Source organism: Cyclopterus lumpus, chromosome 22, assembly GCF_009769545.1.
Source record: "Cyclopterus lumpus isolate fCycLum1 chromosome 22, fCycLum1.pri, whole genome shotgun sequence".
NCBI classification, from domain to species: Eukaryota; Metazoa; Chordata; class Actinopteri; order Perciformes; family Cyclopteridae; genus Cyclopterus; species Cyclopterus lumpus.
In genome coordinates, this window is record NC_046987.1 from 3206413 (window position 1) to 3229013 (window position 22601).

The 22601-nt window shown below is 45.3% G+C and overlaps 2 protein-coding genes across 2 annotated transcripts in view; one reads left to right on the forward strand and one right to left on the reverse strand.

Moving 5' to 3' along the window:
- Positions 1-14241, reverse strand: part of trappc12 (trafficking protein particle complex 12) — a 31883-nt gene extending 17642 nt beyond the window's left edge. The window contains exons 1-3 of the mRNA XM_034562969.1: positions 14169-14241; positions 12624-13926; positions 10118-10234 (exon numbers count right to left, since the gene is read on the reverse strand). Of these exons, the coding sequence (XP_034418860.1) occupies positions 10118-10234; positions 12624-13926; positions 14169-14203 (1455 nt within the window). The 5' untranslated portion in view covers positions 14204-14241. The remainder of the gene's footprint in view (positions 1-10117; positions 10235-12623; positions 13927-14168) is intronic.
- A 122-nt stretch (positions 14242-14363) lies between these two features.
- Positions 14364-22601, forward strand: part of eipr1 (EARP complex and GARP complex interacting protein 1) — a 48682-nt gene continuing 40444 nt past the window's right edge. Inside the window, exons 1-2 of the mRNA XM_034525511.1 lie at positions 14364-14577; positions 14745-14828. Of these exons, the coding sequence (XP_034381402.1) occupies positions 14536-14577; positions 14745-14828 (126 nt within the window). The 5' untranslated portion in view covers positions 14364-14535. The remainder of the gene's footprint in view (positions 14578-14744; positions 14829-22601) is intronic.

Below are 22601 nucleotides of genomic sequence, written 5' to 3' on the forward strand. Positions count from 1 at the left end.
AGAAGGTCACAGGGTCGGTCTCCATTAAGGACGGCATGCGATATATGAGCCAGGTAATGACGGACGTCTCTGCTGCGCTGACTTCTCAAACGGTTGAACCTGAGCTCTGACCCGCGCTGATGAAGAAAAAAAGATTAAATCACAGACTGCACTGTGTCTTCAACATGCTAATCTAACATTTAGAAGTCCTGTCGCCGGCCGGTTGTCTGCAATTCATATTCTCATCGGATGTGATATCTTTTCAGTTTCACCGGGTCAACTTCTTTCCCCCACAGACCTGGTGTAGCCCACTTCATCCACACGGCGGCGTGTTGATCAGATGGCGTGTGCGCTCTGCGCGCGTACACAGCGTTTAAGATTAACACGCTGTTCAGAATCATACTAGTAATTTGACTCGGTGAAAGTTTGTTGTGTTAGTCTCCATAAAACGCCAGAGGGCCTACAAACGGAAATATACCAGCGTAACCTGCAAAATGGCACAAAACAACCTCCACGATGTCGAGGAGGAATTGTGTTCATCTGTAAACTCATACCTCATACTCCCCTTTATTACCTTTGCACAAGCCCCATGTAAAAACAAAAAAGCCATGCATTATCAAAGGACGAAGGTTGAATATTCTGAAAAACTGTTGTGTTCGCAAAGCGAGCACGCCGGTCGCCACGTTACAGATGTAGCGTTAAAGCGCTTTGAGCAGTCAGAAGACTAGAGAGGCGCTGTACAAGTGCAAGTCCATTTACCATATTTATAAGCATATTAGTGCCAGCAGGTCTGTTTAAAATAGTGCAGGGAATAAAAAGAAACCGCCAGCCGGCCGGCTGGATGAAGAGCTGCAGAAGCCTCTCGGTGTGGTTTGTGTGAACCAGGGACCCTCCAAAAAGACCAGGTAACAACGCCTCTGACCAAGACACGCCGTTCCATCAGAAAAACACTCGCAACCGGCCAGCAGAGCTTGAATGGCTGAAGGCGGGCACAGCTCGACAACGCCACGACGAGTCTGTGGCCGGACAGAAGGTGGTTGGGGGACAGAAATGTATTTTACCGCGCCTCGTTGTGCCAAACTTCAGCATGCCGACATGCTTACAATGACAACGCTAACATGCGGCTATTTAGCCGGTAACGTTTACTATGACCACCATCTTAGCGTAGCGTGTTAGCATGCTAACATTTGCCAATGAGCACTAAAACACAAAATGACAGCTGAAGCCGATGATGGCGATAGTTATGAAGGGGTTTGGTCAGAAGAGGGGTGCTAGAGGGGGTCAGGGGGTTACCGGCAAAACTATTAGCATATAGTTTCTGAGAGCCACAAATGTCTGGAAGAAAAGTTAGTGCAAGTCCATCTAGGAGAAAACTTTAAAGAGCTAGTGTTGAAAGAAGCAAAATGGATCACCAAAGACATTAGGATGCATCCTCTGGGCAACGTAGACCTCCGGACTAAATGTCATGCCGATCCATCAATCAGCCGAGACAGTTCAGCCTGGACCAAAGTGGTGGACCGAGCTTCCCTCAGGTGAACCTGCGTCTCCTTTTAGAACATACACAGCACTTTATGATAGGGTGTCACAAATGCCATTATGCATACAAGCCACGCTGTCACTCCCCAGGTTTGAATGATTTCAATTAACACAAAGGGCGTTGGGAGGACATAAAAATAGAAAAACAATAGGCTGATGGTGATTAATAATTTAGCTCAGCTCAAATGATGCCGCAATAGCGCATAATCAGATTCCCTCAAATCAAATGAGGAGGCATTACCATGATGATTTATTGCCAGTGATATTAAACGAGGAATTGACTGCAGAAGTGTGCACTGGGTGTGGGCGTGTCTCCAGCGCCACAATGGGGAAGGGACACTTCCTTTTGTTTGCTGCTGCTTGTCTTTGAGGTCAGAGGATATTACACCCACCTGGGTTCCACGAAACAAACAAAGACAACCGGACAATAGAAAGAAGATAGGGGAAAAGGAAGAAGGAAGAAGGGGAGAAGGAAGAAGGAAGACGGCGAGAAGTCGGCTGTGACCCCGCAGAGTCACAGTGTGGTACTCAAGATGGTTCCCGAGCTGAGAGCCACGGCTCATAATGTCAGCAGGACGGATGAGCAGGCCAGGGTCTTCGTGGATCTTTGCCCTAGAAATGGGGAGGGGTTTTGTTTTCAATTACGCTTTTGGCTTCCAATGATTCCGAAAACAAGATAATAGGGATGAAACAATTATTGGGCTGCATTACGTTTCACAATGGCGCTCTCGTTTTGTCTTGTGTTATAAATCCAGTGCACCCCGGTCCTGTACAGCGGTGCACTTTTTCATTTTCAACCCACGAGGCTCCGGGCTTGGGGTAGCCATGATGCCTCCGCCCTAAGGACGTTACCGTAGCTGACTAGCCTCTTTTCAGCCGTCCCAAGGCGCCGTTTAGAGCGCCTGCATGTTTTTTATAAACATATCGATATTTGGAGCCAGTGTATCGACAACGTATTGCAAGAGGGAGTAACACAATAGACTGCTGAGTCGGTTCTCGGCCCTTAATCATGGGGGTGACTTTTTAGCCGCGTCATCACCTCTCATATCGATGCAACCAATTGTTAATGAGGTAAGATTGTCTCCAGGCTCTGCACAGATCCAACCCTTGAACTTTGCTATCAAAGTGCACCATATTGATGCATTTAACTTGAAAATGTTCTTTCCTAAATGCACGATGTTTCCAAAGTTAATGAACAATTCTGTTAAATCATCCTGATGTTAATATTGTCCAAAACCATCTTGATTATGACCTACCTAGAGATATCTTAGATGTAAAGTGAGTAGCATTATAGGAAATAACTTTATTGATTGAACTTGTGATCAAGCATGTATTACACACACACACACACACACACACACACACACACACACACACACACACACACACACACACACACACACACACACACACACACACACACACACACACACACACACACACACACACACACACACACACACACACACACACACACACACACACACACACACACACACACACACACACACACACACGGAAAAGAGTGCATTGAAAATATGCACTCTTTTCATCCCATCTCTCGCACTCACACGCACGCACACGCACACGCACACACACACACACAGGCAGACACACAGGCAGACACACAGGCAGACACACAGGCAGACACACAGGCAGACGCGCCACATGTGCATAATTAGTGTCGTCGCGAGTTTAAAAGGGGTGAAGCTTCTAGAATGTGTTGCCGATCTGAGGTTCAGCGTGCCTTTTCCTTTGGGGAGTAAAAACCTGCACAACAAAGCTCGACGAACAAACGAACGCCCACTCGTTCTCTCGCAAGACCCGAAGCCTCCGGGCGAATCAGACTTTTAAAAAACGATTTCCTCACACCAGCTTTGGGAAACGCAGGGAGCTCGGTGCTACTTCAATCAAGCCCCGGCATTTTGGATTACATTTTGTGTGTGTGTGTGTGTGTGTGTGTGTGTGTGTGTGTGTGTGTGTGTGTGTGTGTGTGTGTGTGTGTGTGTGTGTGTGTGTGTGTGTGGGGGGTGGGTGGGGGGGGGGGGGGGGGGGGGGGCATTTGTAACATGCTAAAAGTGCATGACAGTCATTGCAACAGTGGCTAATTTTGCTTTGATGCCTCTGTAGTTGATCTACAGACGCTTGAACAAGGGGACGGGAATATCGTCCTCGAGCTGATAAGAACGTCACGCAGCAGCCATTTTACCTCCCACAGGCAATCGCTGGATTCTTTAAAACAGCATCGCTGGGAGACGTCGACACACAGAACCGGCATAATATATCATGTGAGCTCGTGGCTTGGAAGAGAACTCCACATAACACTCCCTGAGATGGCTCAACACAGCTTCAGAGTTCTAAGCGACGTTCCTCTGGGTAACATTAACCACTGATTGACTGGTGTGCTACTGGATAACTTTTGATGGTTTGGTTGTCAACAATAACAGAGTGTCCCGCTCGCCTAATCCTCCGAGGGTGCTGCTGAAGAAGACTGTGTTAAGGAGAACGTCTGTCTCGGGCCTGATTCGAATCCGACGTCTACCAAAGTACATCACACACAAACTTTTTCCCCAGTGCTGAAAGACCCGGAGATGACGCTGACTGATTTAGTGTGGCCACATCGTTTCTAGCAGTTCGGGTCTTTTGGTACTGACAAAAGTAATTGCTCAGATCTGGGAACCCTGGGACGTCTCTACAGCCATGTCCGACGGGGAAAGACACATCAGCTGTCGGGCAATCAATTGGGCAGAAATGTTTACACCTGGAGCAAGGAGTGATGATGACACACACAATACTGAGTACTAAAGTATTATGTCTCCAAGTGTGGATGAACTGAACACTTTGTGAAGAGTGAAAAAGACAGCTCAAGAGAACACACTGTTTACGTGACCCGTATCAAATTTGGAATATTGGAATACTGGTGTATTGGTATGTCGGAAAAATCATAGTTGTGATCGCAAGTGCAACAACGAAGAGCCAAGTTAAACCCTCTGCACTTATAGGTCTGTCTGAACATATGGCTGCTGCCAACGTCAACGGAGCAAGGTGAAAACAACCAGCGCTCAGGTTTTAAACATGCCCTTCAGCGCTACGAAAGCTGACGCTGCAGTACCCGGAGCCTGGCTCGCAGATTGGAGCTGCTTGGAGGAAATGACAGCCATGTAAAAAGGTTACGATAATGACAAGTAAAGGTTACGGCAATGATATCAAAGTGCGATGCAGCAGCTGGGTCGTTGCAGTGATTATGGGGGTGTGTCTGTCCGACCCAGCCAAGGTCTCTCTCTCTCTCTCTCTCTCTCACACACACACACTCACACACACACTCACACACTCACTCACACACACACACACACTCACACACACTCACACTCACACTGGCCGACGGCCCAGACGGCCTCACACTGTGGGAGGGAAGAGAGGTTAGAGTCTCCGGTGGATAGTGCGGAGGGGGAAAGGGAGGAAGGGGATGAAGGAGAGGGAGGAAACGAGGGGGCTGGGTGGAGAGATGAGTGGTGACTGCTAATGAGAGAGACAGATGAGGCCAGCCCAGGGTGGTGCTGAGCCAGATACCGGCCCACTCTGCTGACCGCACCACAGAGGTCACGGCAAGGGGGAGAAGTAGAGGGGAGGCCAGGACAGCCAAGCAGACTACAATCCTTTAAGCAGCCGACCACTTGCAAATGTATTATCATAAGCAAAAAAATACATTAAAAAGAAAGGTGCTAAATCTCACTGGGTACGATATGCGTGACACGGGATGGGGACGGGATCAGTCCAAACAAGGGTTGGAGGTCGATGAGAGTCTTGTAATGTGAATGTTTCTGGAGAATTCAAATCTAGAGATTCTTTCTGCACTTCTCTATTCTGCATCTTTGTCAATTGAATATCTTTTTTTAGTTTTTTGGATGGTTGGTTGGACAACACATGCACACACACAATGTCAAGATGCTAACTCGGCCTCAAGATCCAAAGTTATATAAGAAATATTTATGGAGACTACCCACCCCCAGTGGAAGAAAACTAATTCCGACACACTCTGGAGAAAGCTGCTGGTCGACTCCCTGCCAGGCCCAAACATTGAAGAAATTAAAGAATACATATATTTCTAAGAGGTTTCTTTTATTTAAACTTTTTTAAGCACTCTAAAATGATGTGGAGGCCTACAAACTCGTTCAAGGAACAACTCACTGCATCACGTAAGCGAGTGTGTGGTCGAGAGAGCCCGTTTTAGGGCTATTCGCTATTGGTCAGTCTCACGGCCCCGGCCGAGCTCCAGTGTCATGCTGGCCACCTGCCGATTTAGGGGGTAAAGCCCCCAAAGTTAGCCTCAACTTCTGCTCAGGCAAGGCTGGGCTTTGTGTGTGCTAATGATTAGCACTAGCGCCGGTGATTAGCAAAAGCGATTCGCAGGCTAATTGAGAGTTTAAAAGCTACTCTTCACTAATACTCCTCGCCACAGTCTACACAGTCTTGGTACGTTGGTTAAATAGGAGATGGGGGTGGGGGGGAGGGGGGGGAGAGACAATAGCTAAATTAAATTGCAATACAGCTGTTTCCACCAGTAGATGGCAGTCACAATGCATAATTATAATGCCATATTTAGACTTGGACCTGAATCCATCAACACTACTACTAAAAATAAAAGTGGTTTGGGGGTTAAATTACTCTTGACTTAAATTACAAGTCTCTTGTGTGTTGGGAGTGTAATCTGTGCATGTATGTATGCATGGACAGAGGGAGTGGGTGCAGTCACACTGCATGACTCATTCTGCCAGCTCATAGCAGAGCTCTAGCACACAAACACACACACACACACACACACACACAAGCAAAGGGCCGCACACAGAGGATGATAACAGCTGATGAGCTGATATCATAAAGTAGGTTTAAAACCTGCACATACATGTGCAGTGCTTGACACCCTGACATGCGAATGCAGTCACAGAAGAAGGGCGACACACTCATGCTCACGCTTATCGATGTGGGATCGATCAGCTGTCTTGACAACATCCAGCTGCGACAGGTGACACGTTCGGTGGCCACGTGCTTACCGACACGCCCACTTCTCTGTGTATGTACGTTCTGCGTGTGCACAGCCCACGGAGACGGATCCCGCCTCACACAGCTTTTACCTGCGAGCTTGTTTGATCGTAAAAGTTGGAACGCGTCATAAGTGAATCATATGAATTCAAGTGGATGGTGGTTGTAGACTGAGAGGGCTGATGGTGTCAGATTCACTTCCTCAGCGGGAGTGACTCAGTCAATGATTATTATGGGGGCGGCTCTGATCCAGTCAAGTCTCGGGATGCACCGGGGCTCGATACTGTGCTCATTCAATTCAATTCAGTTTTATATAGCCCAACATTTGCCACAGAGGGCTTTACAATCTGTACACATGTCGCAGGACCTCACATCGGATCAGGAAAGCTCTCTGGCTCACTGTCTCTCGGGAAAGCTATACGATCGCTATGAATGGTAAACGGACTTGTGCGGCGCTTTTCTAGTCTTCTGACCCCTCAAGATAATTTCCCACCACGTCATCATTCATAAGCTGATGCTACCATGCAAGGTGCCGCCTGCCCATCCTTCTAATCATTCATACACCGCAGACACAGCCTCCGACGTGTAAACATTTGGGGTTCATTGCCCAAGAACACGTCGACATGTACTAGATCTTCCGATTGAAGGACGACCGGCTCTTCCACAGAGCCACAGTCGGTGGGCTGTTCTCCTTGAAACGACAACGACTCTTAGGTTCTTTTAATTTTTTATATTTCTTTCATCTGTGTAACTGATAGGATCAATCCGGTTAAACAATAAATGATTAACATCCCAAAGACAAACAACGCTCCGATTGTATCAGGAAAACACGGTGCAGTGAGTGGAGATGTGGTCCTTCAGCTGGAGGCCCCGGGTTCAAGTCACGATCACCAGACTCATTGAAGTGCTGCGGAACAAGACACTACATCTGGACCCGACTCTGACCTTTGGACTCCCGGTGACCTCCTTTTCTGGGAGGGTTTCCTCGCTTTGAAAAAAAAAAATGTCTTTGATGATGCCTGATGGCCTCATGTGCTAATTTGCAATAAGAGGCATGAAGGGGAATGTATCACGGTGGCTAAATATTCATCAAGGCAAATTTCTAAGCCTTTTCCACACATTTGTAACGCTATTAAGAAGGAAACATGAAAAGAAAACTTCAGTCCTGTGTTTCTACATGACATGACAAAATGTGGTACGTTTAGCAGCCTAAAGGTACTTTAGACCTGGATACAAGTGAGAAAGACAAACAGCCAAGCTATCAACCTATAGACCTGTGCTTTGAGATGAATAGCATGCTAACAATGATCATGTTCACATGTTCAGCAGGCGTCGTTACTTCAGCGTGTCGGTGCCCTACTAACGTTTGTTAATCAGCGGTAAACACAGAGTGGGCTGGTGGGAATGTCATTAGGTTTGGAAGCATTTGGTAATAAATCAAAAGTTAATAATAGAGAGAGGGGGGCTCTCGTAGGGCAACAATAATGCATGTATATATAAATGCACACTTTCACCTGTAGTTGGAGGAGGAACAACGGCTTGTTGTTTTTGTTGTTGTTGTTGCCAACCAGAGGACACTTGAGCCCAACATGGAAAAGCTAATCACATCATTAGTCAAAGATCTGCACCCTTCAAAAAACAAATCAAAACTTCAAACGTAGGGAAGTCACTGAGGTAGAGCGGCATTTAAGATAAAAAGCATGGACGCCCGCTTACAAAGGATCACTTTTCTATCACTCACTTAAATGCATGAACACACAATAACAATATGAACAATCAAAAGGTGATCAAGAAATCAAATCGGACGTGTGTAGGGATCCCGCGGTAGCTTTCTCCGCATTGCGAAAGTCAAATGTGAGAGTGCGCGCTCGGGGGCCAGGTGAGGCCCTCCACTGCCGTCTTCACTCGTCATTCCTTGACATCCCTCCTCTCTGGCTCACTGTCTCCCTCCTTTCTTGCTGCCTCTTGCTCCAGGGAGCCACCCACACCAATTGGCAGACAGCGTATGATCCACTGACACACACACACACACACACACACACACACACACACACACACACACACACACACACACACACACACACACACACACACACACACACACACACACACACACACACACACACACACACACACACACACACACACACACACACACACACACACACACACACACACACACACACACACTGGTGTGTGTATACACCAAGTCCAGAAGGCCCTTGAAATATGCACAGCAGTCCCATGCATAATACATGGGCACAGCAGGAGAAAAGAACTTGTGAGCCGAGTGGATCCTACCTCTCCATCGCTCCTCCACTCCACTTCTCTTCTCTCCTCTCTTCTCCTTTCCTTTCCCTCCTCCCTCAATCACACTGTCTGCTGTGCATACGTTTTAAATAACAACTGTCTCTCAGGGTCATTTGTGGGTCAGAAGTTATGATGGACTGGAGATAAATAAATGGCAGCAGAAGAGGGAATGCGGCGGGACAGCGTGAACACTGAGAAAGACGTGATGCTTGACAGAAGAATAGCACAGGGACGTAACATGAGGAGAAAAGGAGACCCATGACTCCCTGTTCTCCGTCGGCTGAGGCCTGACCACCCGGCGGTTTCAGTGGAGTCGGTGACTGCACCGGCCAACAGCCGAAAGGTCACGCATGCTGCCGAAACCACAGGACTTTAAACTGCCCTAACCTAACGCCGGATTTGTCGTTCACCTCGAGAAAGAGAAGAAATGTTCTCTGAAAGCAGCTGCCGCAATTAAACAATACTCTGGATTATCAGAGCGCTTCTTTGAGTTACCTGCACAGCAGACTCCTATTACAGCCTACATGTCATGACTCAGGTTTCACCAGGACAGCTTAGTGCCCTTAATCGTCCTCTGTGATGTACAAACATCGACAATAAACATATTTGTATACAGTCAAAGTAAAAATAAACAAAATAAAAGTGGGCATGCTGGTCATACAGTAGCTCGGTGGTAAATAAGTGGAAAGTAACTGCAAACAACAACAGAGCGTCTCTCGATACTGCTGCTGACAGCACTGTTGAAACAGCATCACGGCCCAAGGCTGGAAGGTAGGAAGAAATTTAGATCTGCAGCTTTTTTCCCCCCTTCTCTATTGTTTTATGTGAATTCCACTAAATTGCATGTTGTATTAAATGTCTCATGCATACGATTTGCCTTAACCATGCTAAGAAGCTGTTGACGAAACAATGTCCTCTCAAGGTCGATGCACTTATTGCTCTGGAGACTTCAACCACATTACACTTGCCTCATCAGGAGATGAAGAACGTTCAGTTGTCATGGAACCGTAGAGGTTGAGGATAGTGAAAACACCAGCCGTGACAACTGAGCAAAACTCATCTGCCGATGCACACCGTGTGGTCATGTTCAGCTCGCTGCCATCAAACATCATGTAAAGCCGATATCGGTGTCCACAGCGGCAGTCTGGGAGTGTTAGCAACCAACCGTCCGGTGAAGGACGCTCTGGGCCTCAGAAGGGAACGTGAACGAATTACTGGTAGTCATGCACAGGAGGTACAAAGAGTGACTTACGATGAGACGTTTGAGCCCTGTGAAGGACTGTTCCACAGAGTTGGCGGTGAGGACCTGGCGCTTCATCGCCGCAGGCTCTCCCAGGAAACGAAGCATCAGGTCTTTTACGGCGTCGCCCTGCAGCCAAACCCCACACACACACACACACACACACACACACACGAGAATTGTTTAAGGCTGTAGCTCCGTCGTAAAGCTAGAGTGAACTTGAGTGGTACTCACAAGTCTCCTTTTTACATACAGTACATGCCCAATTTATGCTAATCCCATGCAATTTGGGGGCGCAGGGAGAGGAGAACATGCAGTTTGGGTAAAAAAACTAAACATGTAGTTTGTTGCATACAGTTAAATGCGTTATTTCTACCTAGTCAAAAACTGGTGTTTTTGAATATTTCTGCATACTGGGGTCCCTAACAAGTCTTGAAATTGCATAAATGTGCTGAGACCATTACTTTAACTTGAGGTCACTGTATAAAATGACCTGTTGTGACCTCTAGGACTATCCCAGCCTCATGAAACGTTAAAACTACAAACTAGAGGCCGAGGACATACAGAGGATGAATGGTTTCCCTGGGTGTATTGACAATAATGGGGTTTCTGAGCCGTTTCCAGAACAGAAGTACTCGCCATGCAGACGCTGAATAATGCGATCCTCGCAGTATTCTCCAAATCTTAAATGTTTTAGAAAACATTGACCCCAACCAGGGACAACCATTTAGACTTTTTGTTCTGTGGTATTCAACAAGGTCTTCTTGGTGTCTTAATGTGAGTATTTCTATCCAATTTAAAATTAGGCCAAAAATTGGTAAGTTTAGCAGAAAATCTGTGAAACTAATTGTATTAACCGATACAAAACTACTGCAATAACTGCAAGCATGGAAACGGCCATCATTTACGTTTTTGATGAAATCTACTAGTTAAACAACATTTAGCCCAAACAGGAACTGAACAAATATCAGACTTCAGAAACAGCTACCTTTAATGCAGCAAAAATGCTTAACATTCCTGATTTGTATTCATTTATTCAAGCAGCCATTCAAACACACTGAGGGGCATAATGAGCACAATCCAAGCTGGGAGGTTGACGTACAACACAAGATTAAATTGAATAGATAAGTGAATTGATGTTTCATCAGGGTTGTTACGGATAAATGCTGCTGCTGAAGGCGCTCCGAGGATGTTCATGAGACGCATGATACGGTGACACATGAGCCAAGGAAGGGGTTCCCTGTCTACCTCTACATGTGCTTGTAGACAAGTGACATGCTATCTGTGGTGCCAGAGCAACTCTGACTGAAACCAGACAGAAGAACATTGTAGTCACAATGTGTTAAACACATTAGAATGATCAAGGTGAAGCCTGAGGCCATTCTATTTATGAGCTCACAAATGTCTTGACATAATAGATTATTGGTTTGTATGCATCACTGAAATTCTTAATATGCAGAAAATAACACACAGAAATGGCCTTGTAAGCATTTCCATCATTGGTATGAAGGTTGTTATTGAGTCCTAACCTCACTAGAGCTGAAACTATTTATGGTTTAATTGACGAGGCAAACGGAAACACTTTTGACAATCGGTATGGTTGTTTCAAATGTTCTCAGGCTCCAGGTTCTCCAATGGGACGATTTGCTGCTTTTCTCTGTTCTATATCAATTTAAATAACATTTTGGACGGTTGGTCGGAGCAAACAAAGCACGATCTCTCCTGAAAATAACCATTAGTTGTTAGCCTTAAATATAATATTATATAAATGGTTCTTATGTTGATTTGTTGTGTCCCAAGGTGATATCTGAAACGGGAAGTTTCAGATATCAACTTTTTGTGTCAGCATTTTTTGTTAGACTACCCCCTGTGTCACTTCAAATTTAGTTTGGGTTGTCATTTTTATGAGTATGTATGCATTTATTTCTCATTTCACAAACATCTGTTTGATAGACATTTCTGATAATGTTTTCTGTTAACGGCCAACCGTTTGATCTTCAGGATGAGATTTTCAGACAACGGTCTGATGCTGCTATTCTTTATGACTGTACCTCAGCAGCCTCCCACTCAAGCTAGCCATCCATCACCAGTAGCTGTCCGTTAGGAGGATCATTTGCAGATTTACCACATGGACAGTGACCATTCACGTATTTCATTTGCCTCAAATCTCAGTGTGAAAGCCTCGATTAACCGGCTACACGGCAGCTTTTCTGCATTTCCCCCCGTTTCTGTCCTCATGAGAAAATGGCTCTTCTTTTCCCCCTTCAATAAATAGCGTTTGTCCCAATGTCAGTGTGGTCTACAACTTTCAAACTCCACAAATCTAGTCTGTAATGCAGGCTTTTAGTTAAAAATGTGTGGTCTCAAGATTCAAACAACAGTTTTTTTAGAAGCCGAGTAGAACAATGATGAGTAGAATACAATTTTAGTGCCCTTTCACAAAAATAAATTGCTCCCAGGGCTTTCTCAAGACATATGTTTTATGATAAGCATTTCACAGCCCAAGTGTTCATCCTACCTGAAGGTTGTCAAACTTGAGTCCGGGCATGGTGAGTTTGTTGGTCTCTGCGAAGGATGGGCTGTACTGCTGGGTGGCCACAGAGATCAACACCTTCCTGGTCTCCTCAGATGGCAGCCAGGCATCATGGCGCCTGTCCACCTCGCTAAGGCTCAGCGCCGTCGCAAACGGGTCATCGCTGCCCGAGAACACGGCCTGCAGCTGGTTGAAGGGCTGCGGCTGAGTGGCTGCGGCGGCGGCTTGAGTTGGAGCTGGGGCCGCTTGGGGTGGAGGAAGTTGGGCCTTGGCGGTAGCTTCCGTAGGTGCAGGGCCAAACACTGAACTCGGGGTGGGGGCACCAGAGTCCAGAGGTCCTCCAGGGGTGGAGATGGATGAGGAGGTGGAAGAGAGCTGCCGCTCAGGAGTGTGGTCTATGGTCGCTGGGCTGGGGCCGGGAGGGATCTCCGCATTCGGGTTTGAAACGGAGATGAAGTTGGAGGGCACCGTAAAGGAATCGAAGAAGTCGGAGGCTGGGTTGACCTGTCCATTATCAGTGAAGAACTTACTGAGGCTGGGGCTGGGCTGACACACGAGGGGGGCCGTCAGCTTGCTGGGGGTCACCGCCTCACTGCCTCCTCCACCACTCCCCATGCTGAAGCTGGGGGACTTGATGAGGGTGGGCTGGAAGCCATCTGGCACAAGAGACTTCGGCTGGTTGCCATGGCTGAATATGGTGCACACCGGCACAGGCTCGTCTTTTGGGCTCGTCCCTTTGGCTTCTTGTTCCCCACTGTTAAACTCACATGGGCTTTCTTCGTCACCTTGAGGTGAAACAACGGTGATGACTTGCTCTTGTGTGTTTGCCTGCGCCTTTGTGTCCTCATATCCTTTCTCCATAGAACCACCTGGCTCCTGTTCCTCCAGGGGAAATTTTATCTCAGTAGTATTCTGTCCAATTTCACTTTCTTTTTCTTTGTCGTCCGATGCCTCCGTTGCAGCCTCTTCCTCCTCGACTCCATCCAGAAAGGAGTCCATGGGAGCTACGTCATCTTCCTCGCTGTTATTAGGCGAGTCAGAAATCATGACGCTCTCCATCATCTGGTCATTGAGCTTGTCCATCAGGCTCTCTGAAGGTGTAGCACTGCTGTCCTCCTGGGGGGTAACAAACTCCCCACCCAAGTCGATGCTGTCTACCTGGGGAACAAGGTCTCTGAAGGGTGTCTGGCTGGTGGTGGGCTCCGGAGAGTCTGGGACATCTTCCACAGTGATGTCCAACGTGACTGGCCGCTGAGCAGTAGCCTCCCCACTATCCATCGTACTGCTCCTGACAAGTCAACAACACACGAATACATGACATACTGGCTTGCTAACGTTAAGGCTACATTAGCCGGTTGGCTATCGCACGGTCTCTTAGCTGAGCAGCTGTTGAACAGCTCAAATACATGCTTGACTAATAGCGGTCCGCGCTGTGTAAAGCACGGACCTTACCACCGTTGTATAAATGTCACCACGTAGAGACAGACGACAAATTGCAAACCGAAACACAAACACGACAATGTTTCTTACCTTACTCCACTGACAGATAACACCCTAGTGCGCATGCGTAGCTCCAAAGGAAACCTACACGTACGGTAGTCCGGAGCGGACAAATGTCATGCCGTCGTTTTATTTTTGTATACTCGACGCCGTCTACGTAAGTTTACAAACGTAGACGACCTTACACGACGGTCGCTACGTATTTTAGTCATACGCTTCCTTTACCCCCAGGTTTTAAATCGCGGAAGTGCAGACACTGTGTATGACTGTGTTGTGTTGGTTTTGAGCGATACGTAGTACAGTTACAGTGTTTGTGTAGTGCCCTCCTTATTACGAGACGACGTTTAAAAGACAAAACAAAGATTAGAAAGCTCTACCTCTGGCAGCAGACTGAGAAATGGAGGACGACGCTCCTGTCATTTATGGTCTCGAATTCCAGGTAACGTTACTGCCCTTACTATTCATTACTATTCACCTGAGTGGAAGCTAGCTCTCTTCTATTTCACTTATTCACACGTCCAGCTATTCTAAACGTGACATTCTGCTGCTCGTCATTTAAACGTGTTTATGTGAACTGACAGTCGTGTCATTGTGCATCTACTCAAGGCACGAGCACTGACTGCCCAGACAGCTGAGACTGATGCCATTCGTTTCCTTGTGGGCACACAGTCCCTGAAGTTTGACAACCAGGTAAGAAAACCTGCTCACTGCACATATCTTAATCATCCTGCCCTGTAAAGCCAGATGGGAAGGAGGTTGTCTGCAACAGGCACCCTCTATTGCTACGACTACGTATGAATTCTGCTAACTATACAATATAGAACATACAAAATATATACTTGCAGGTTAAATGTATAATATGCAACATTTCCTAAGAATTAATATATAGACTGATGTAAAGATAATCCCCTCTCAATCATCACTTAGGACCCACAAGAAATGTGTGGCAGTGTCTGTATATGCAGAGACCCTGCCCTCTGCCTGTGTTATTATTTTTATTTTGCTGTGATCGGGACATTTCTGGGTGTCAGCAGAGAGCCTTTGGACCCCACATAGATGTGTAACCCCCCCCCCCCCCCCCCCCCACACACACACACACACACACCCAATAACAGCTCACAGGGTCTGCAGCCTGTTCTCGTTCCCAGGTTCATCAAATACAGTCGCTCTACTTTCCTGCTGCTTAAAGAGCGCATTATTCAGAGAGATAGATGCGCAAGAGTTCATAATGGAAATGTTGAGGGTCAAGCACGTTTTTATTTCCTTAATTGTAGGGAATTTGTGTGCACCAATTTATGGTGAAAATGTTTGTATTCGTGTTAAGAAAAACACAAACCTCTGTTACACACTACGAGGCTTCCACACATGTTTTTCTTTTTTTTTACTAAATGTGTGATGATGAGTCCATTAATGCTGTGTGTACACCTTGTAGAAACTGCCATTAATTGTCCTCGGGTAGGGAGTATAACCAAGGCCTAATGCAGCCTCCAGACCCCATCGATGGACAGTGAGAAATAGTAAACCGTGTTCCCTCCTAATCAGTAAACAGAATATGAAACTCATCAATATGAGACAATGTAAGCACTGTTGTACAAAATAGTTGGATGCTGCAAAACTGCAAAAACTACATAAAATATTATTAGTATAACAGATTTAGGTTCCAGTGGTGGCTGCCACTTGTATCTGACTTGTGTGATCCAAACATTTCTAATAGCTCCAGATAGTCAAAAGTTATTGAAAAAAGAGGTGTTTGTTTATATGTATAGCATTTATCCATCAAGATAGTCTGCCTCAATCTATATTTGTTGGCCTTTAGCCTTTTAAAAATTACATTTTCCCTGCAGAAAACTGCTCGCTTCTCCAATTTTCAGAACCCGTCATTTATACAGCAATGCGCCAGGTGCAGGTCAACCTGGCTTTTAAAGGGAATGGCTGATGATTGGTTTGGTTTGAACTCACACCTATAATTAATTAATAAAGTGACTAAATACAACCCTTTCGTCCCTTGCACCTTACTTTGCACCCTTTAACTTGCAAAAGTGGATTTGGACACACCCTGAATGCACTTGAATCAATTTTAATTACCAGTAGAACGTTTCAGCGATGTGAATTTAGTTCATTATAAGATACTGTATAAAAGATACATCGTGGGCTGCTCACAGTGTTTCAATTTGATTTCTATTGTTTCCATTTATTGCAAATGTAGCTGAGAGTAGTGCTTTTTTCTGATGAGCAGACAGTAGATATATGATATTTAAATATCAGAAGTATAGTCAGACAAAAAAGTAGATGGAGTAAGCTTTCAGTCGTCAGTAAGCTTTCATATAGGCCAGAAGATCTTGAATAAAATGATGTGTTCTTTTAAATTAAAAGTCTTTGACACATTTAAAATGGGTGTTTAATCGATTGTAGATTATTAAATTATTTTTCATAGTGTAGCATATAATGAAAGGAGCTTGAGTTCCTTAAATAAGATTAAATGAATAGCTTTTCTCTAGGTCAACAAGCTGACTGAATATGTTAAATGTTAAAAGCATGAACAAATAACCTCATGCATCGCATTTCAAATTTACAATTCTAATCGGAGTCAAAGAGGACTCTTCAGTTTTTGCAAGAGAGCATGACATGGGCCAACATGATGACGTTGGATTTAGATAATACAAAATAATAAGAAAACTGAGTTGGAGGAAGTGTAGCAAAGGTAAAAACTTTTCCCTGAAACTTAAGCTTTGACCTAAGATCAAACAGTTGTGATTTAATTTGTGGTCAAATTTGACTTTTTTCAAGACAGTCAGAGAGAGTGAGAGAACTATTTATTTTTTTGAGGGTGTTGTTCCCATACGATGAGTCTTTGTCCTGCAAATCATAAACGGACCCAAAGATAAGGATTCTGTGTTTTCCTGGAGTGTGCAAGCATAAATATGGCGGTCAGCTCTTTCTTTCCTCGAGGATGCTTTTTCATATATTCAAGGAATTCCTCCACTGTAGATCGTTAAATTAATTTTTCTATTTATATTATTAATTGCTAGTGTCAAAGGAAGGTTGCCGTTACGTGCAGACTAGGTGTCGAAAGGGTTCCTTCGTCTTTAGGTCATTTATTTTGCTTAGAGCCTGAAAGTGGTATTTTGGCTGTTGATTAATATGACTATACCATTACTGATTAATCAGTTTAGTCCAGAAATAATTCGATTTGTAGCAGTTATTAAACAAATTATTTCCAACAATTTTGATAATCGATATTGAGATGAAAAAACCCTGAATATGTTCTGCTTCCAGCCTCTTTAATTTGTACTATTTGCGTTGTTGGTAATCGAATATCTTACTTGGGATTTGTTGTTGTCAGCAGCGACAGACCAAACAACTAGTTTAAGAAAAAGTGAATAGACCGAATAATCAATCATCACAGTAATTCTTAGTTGAGGCGTTAAATTAATGTCTGTCAGAATTTCCCATGGCCCAAGTTGACATCATCATTTTCTTTATTTGGTCCAAACAACAGTCCACAAACCGAAGATATGTGATGTGTGTGAGAAAAGTCTCCACGTGAGAAGCTGAAAACAGACAATAAAAGCTGCTGACTGTGGTTTGATAAACTGCTCTTATTGTCTGACTTAATCTTTTGCTCTACCAAACATCCGGCAACAGTGACAAATGTTGCATTTGAGGAGTTGAAGACAGTGAATGTTTACAGTTTTTATCTTGAATTACTGTAGTTATGGATGAATGTTCTGTCTTCCAACGCCAAGTGGTTCAACAGTTATCAAAATCCCTGTGAATTAATTTTCTGTCAACTGATCAATCAATTTTTTTTTCAGCATGACTGGGAACTGCAGGTGTAGCTCATTCTGTCGTCGCCCCCTAACACACACACGCACACACACACACACACACACACACACACACACACACATACGTCCACTGCAACTAAATAGCAGACCATTTATGTTGTGTGTGTGTGTGTGTGTGTGTGTGTGTACGTGTGTGTGTGCGTACGTGTGTGTGTGTGTGCAGGGGGAGCAGGGTGCGTCTGCACGCATGCACATCTTGCAGAGGTCATTACGGAGACAGATGACAGAAACAGTTGGCTCTAAACGGGGGACAAATAATTAGCTCTCAGAGAAAGAGTGTGTGTGTGTGCGTGTGTCTCTCTCTCTCTCTCTTTCACACACACACACACACACACACACACACACACACACACACACACACACACACACACACACACACACACACACACACAGAGAGAGACACACACACTTATATTTTTGCCTTGAAAAAAATAAAAAGCCTATTTTTCTGGCAGACCTCAGTGTGAAAACGGTCTGGCACCGAGTACAGACTCTGTTCAATCCAAGTCTTGTGTAGCGAGTCTAATACAGTGCTTGTTGGGAACGGTGACAATGCATCCCAGTCGATCTGTGTGATTTCTTACTCCACTCCGTCAGCAGCTGAACGCACACTTTCCCTCCATTTTGGCAAAAGCACAGAACTGAAACAAAAGAAAACCAGAGGCTTCTGGAGCTTCAGCCCCAAATGTTTTCTCAAAAGCCTCTGCATTTATATATATATATTTTTAAATACCCTAATTTTTATGTTATTTCCCCTCAGTGTCTCTGACTGGACCGGCAAATGAAGTAAAGTTATTTTATATAGACTTCTATACAAGTCCCCCCCTGGTGGTCACGAGAGAGAATGCAGGTTTTAAGACATGAAGCATAGACTTCTATACAACCAGAGGAGTCGCCCCCTGGTGGTCAGGAGAGAGAATGCAGCTTTAAGACATGAAGCATAGACTTCTATACAACCAGAGGAGTCGCCCCCTGGTGGTCAGGAGAGAGAATGCATCTTTAAGACATGAAGCATAGACTTCTATACAACCAGAGGAGTCGCCCCCTGGTGGTCAGGAGAGAGAATACAACACTTCCGCACCGGCTTCAGTGCAATGGTTCAGAACAGGTCTCAAGACCTTTGCCTTCAGATCTTGTTAAATGACATATTGGGTGACTCACTTTGTTTGAAGAATATCTCACAATATGACTGATACTGCAGCCCACGTCTACAAACCAACTAACTGCAATAGAGCGTGAGACGACACTAAGTACACGGGTCAACGCAAAATTCCAACCACCATTTGACCACATTGCAGGTCTACGAATCGCCGTGCATTCATTGCATTCTTAACGTTCCTCAACAATGAATGTGTGGTACGCAAACCTGCAAGATCGCTGCTATTCTAGAGTGTGTAAAGGTTAGGGGGAATGGATTGCTGTTCCTTATTGCTGATGTCTTATTTTCCATTCATGACACGTTGTTTTACTCAAGTCACTGTATGTACTTTGAAAACACTTAGAAAACAAACGGTAAAATATATACCTATCTGACTTGTGCTTCATCGTGTCAAAGAGCATTCAAAGCTGTACAATCTAGTCGGGATTATTATTCACATTCTGTGAGATGACGCCGCATTTGAATCGCAGGTCCAGTCAGTTGCAGCTCGCTGTCTTTTCCACTCTGCATAAGTTTGCTGGCCAACTCTTGGTTAGCTCGGTTCGTCCAAGTTTGAACTCGCAGCGTGAGAAATGTTTTTTCGATGGGCATTGCAGCCCTGATGGCTTTCTGCTGTATCCATAAGCCTGCTGGCCTCTCCACCTCCCATTAAGCGTAATGCGGGGTGGAAATGTCTCTCTTAATTCGCGGAGCACCTCTCAAATCCCTCAGAGACCAATAGCTAGAATGACAAATAGGAGGGCAGGTCGGCGTGGCATTTAAGGCTGCTAACGAGATGAAGCGCCCGAGCTTGGCACCTCTCACCTGCTCGCTACTCCTCCGCCCCGCTTACTGTCATCTGTGGTGTCTAAAGAGCTTTAGCGGAGAAGCCCCTGAAGTGGGGGCCACGCGCCAGCTCTGCTTTATCCCTCCCTCACCCGCTCTTTCCCAATCTCCCTGCCTCTCCTCTCTACCTTGATTCCTCCCACCATCGGCACATAATTAAAAGCGCTGGGCGGAGTGCCCGAGTGGCTGAAGGCTATGAGTCACTCCCCAAGCCTGGAAGAACGAGGGATAAATCACCTGTGGGAGGAGGGCCGGAACTTCTCTCTCCCCTCACACCTGGGTTCATTCGGGGGGACCCTATTACCAGGCCCTCCAATTACCCTGTCCCGCCAACCTGAATTTATTTGTGCTGCTCCCCCACTACCATCAAATTATAACTTTGCGTAATAATTTTTTGCTCGACGCAGTCCAACCCAAGGTTAATAGCCGCCTAGCTGACTTTGAGGAGGCTGAAGGATGCTGCCGCTGCGATGCTCTTCTTCTCCTCCTCTTCCCGCCCCCTCCTTTCATCCTCTTTCTCAGCCTGTAAAAGTAGTACAGGGAAGGGGAGTGGAAGTGCCTGGCAGGAGTTATTGTCCAGTACAACCCCATTAACGGTCCCCCAAGGTGCTGTAAGTGTCTCTCTTATGGGAGAAACTGCCATTAATTGTCTGATCAAACCTTGAGACCCTCACTGTTTTACTGCATTGTAGGCCCTGAACTGCATTCAGTTGAGGGCCCTCATAGAATAGATTTCCATCTAATAAAAATAACTCAGTTAGGAGGAGTTTCTATTAACTTCTTATGGATAAAAGTTTAGCCTGTTTGTTGAACTTTATGTGCTGTGATGTCTAGACAGCAAGTGCAGCCCAGACCTCTGTGATACTCCAGGTCAAGGAAACCTGTGTTTCTGGAGCCTTACAGTAGTTACGGTGTAACTGTTCACACGTTCTTGTATGCATTGTAGACGTTAAAGGGGCCGTATCATGCTCATTTTCAGGTTCATACTTACATTTGACTTTTCTTCTAAAATATGTTTTTATGCTTCAACTTTGTAAAAAACCTCTTTGAACCTCTCTGAAAACCAGCCCAGTCTGCTCTGATGAAGTTTGAGGTAAAGAGAGGATACCTTGCATTTCTCTTGCTTGAGCATATGCTTTCATTCGTCACATAAATAACTGGACAGACAGCAACAGTGCTGAAAGAAAGAGTTTCAGCTTTAAATCATCAACAGCAAATGTTGATACGTTTTGATGTGAGCCCAGTGGAATTAGTATCAAGGGGGCTCCTTCTTACATTTCCCAGCTTGAAACACAAATAAGTAAATCATGGACAATCAGGGACAGGATGTTCTCCACTGAGAGTAACTTCAAGGGCCCTTTTTGCCAAATGTTTGTGCAAGGTGTCACTTAAGTTTTCCACACTCTCATTGTTGGTTCTTACACCCACAGCACCTTCTAGCACCACAGTGACTACAGCGTTTTGGTATTTTCAGTAGATTTTTCTATCTTTTTTCCCCTCGAATGGTCCATTAGGACTGCAAAATAAAGGTGACCCCGACTAGGAATTTACATAGTCCGATCTGGTTGGCCAACTACTTAGTTGGCTACAGGCAAGTAGCATCAAAGTGTTTTTTGCTGTTTGATTTCCACCTGTATAGAAAATGGTGCCATTATAAAATACAAAATGATTGGCCAAGATGCATTGTTTAGCTGTTCAATTCAGTTTATTTTGTACAGCCCAATATCACAAATTATAAATTTGCCTCCAAGGGCTTTACAATCTGGACCTCACATCGGATCAGGAAAAACTCCCCCAAAATAACCTTTCACAGGGAAAAAAGGGAAGAAACCTTCCAGAGAGCAACAGAGGAGGATCCCTCTCCCCGGACGGACAGAAGCAATAGATGTCATGTGTACAGAATGAACAGAGCTACATAAACACATTACATGAATAGGACAATCCATGAAACAGAAGGAGGTAGAGAGGAGGGGGGCGGGGCGCATCTGCAGGGGCCATGGCAGGAGGCATCAGACACAGCCAGGTCCAATGGACCCTATGAGACGTGAAGTCACAACTACTCCGGGGAGGAAGCAGAGTTAGTAAGGTGCAATGGAGAGATGTTAATTCATCCATAAGGAGAGAGAGAAGAGGAGATAGGTGCTCAGTGTATCCTAAAACATCCCCAGCAGCCTATAAGCCTATAGCAGCATATCTAGGGGCTCGACTAGGGTGAACCTGATTCAGCCCTAACTATAAGGGCTATTAAAGAGGAAAGTCTTAAGTCTACTCTTAAATGAGGTGACTGTGTCTGCCTCCCGGACTGAAATTGGAAGCTGGTTCCATAAAAGAGGAGCTTGATAACTGTTACCACTGTTGCAGCGCGAGTGATCGATTCACGTGGCTCTTAATAGAACCGTTGGCACTAATTCTCCCCACCCCCACGCTACAACTCTGTAAGCTGATTGCAGTTGCAATCGGTCATCATTTATTGGAAGCAACTACTCAATTATATTTCAAATCAGACATTTAGCACCATCTGATAGCCAGAAAGGAAAGAAGCTTTGTTTTATAACCACATTTTTCGAATCAGGCAAATGAAGTCGAATGAATAGCCGACTATTCGGGGTCCCCCCTACTGTGAACAAAGAA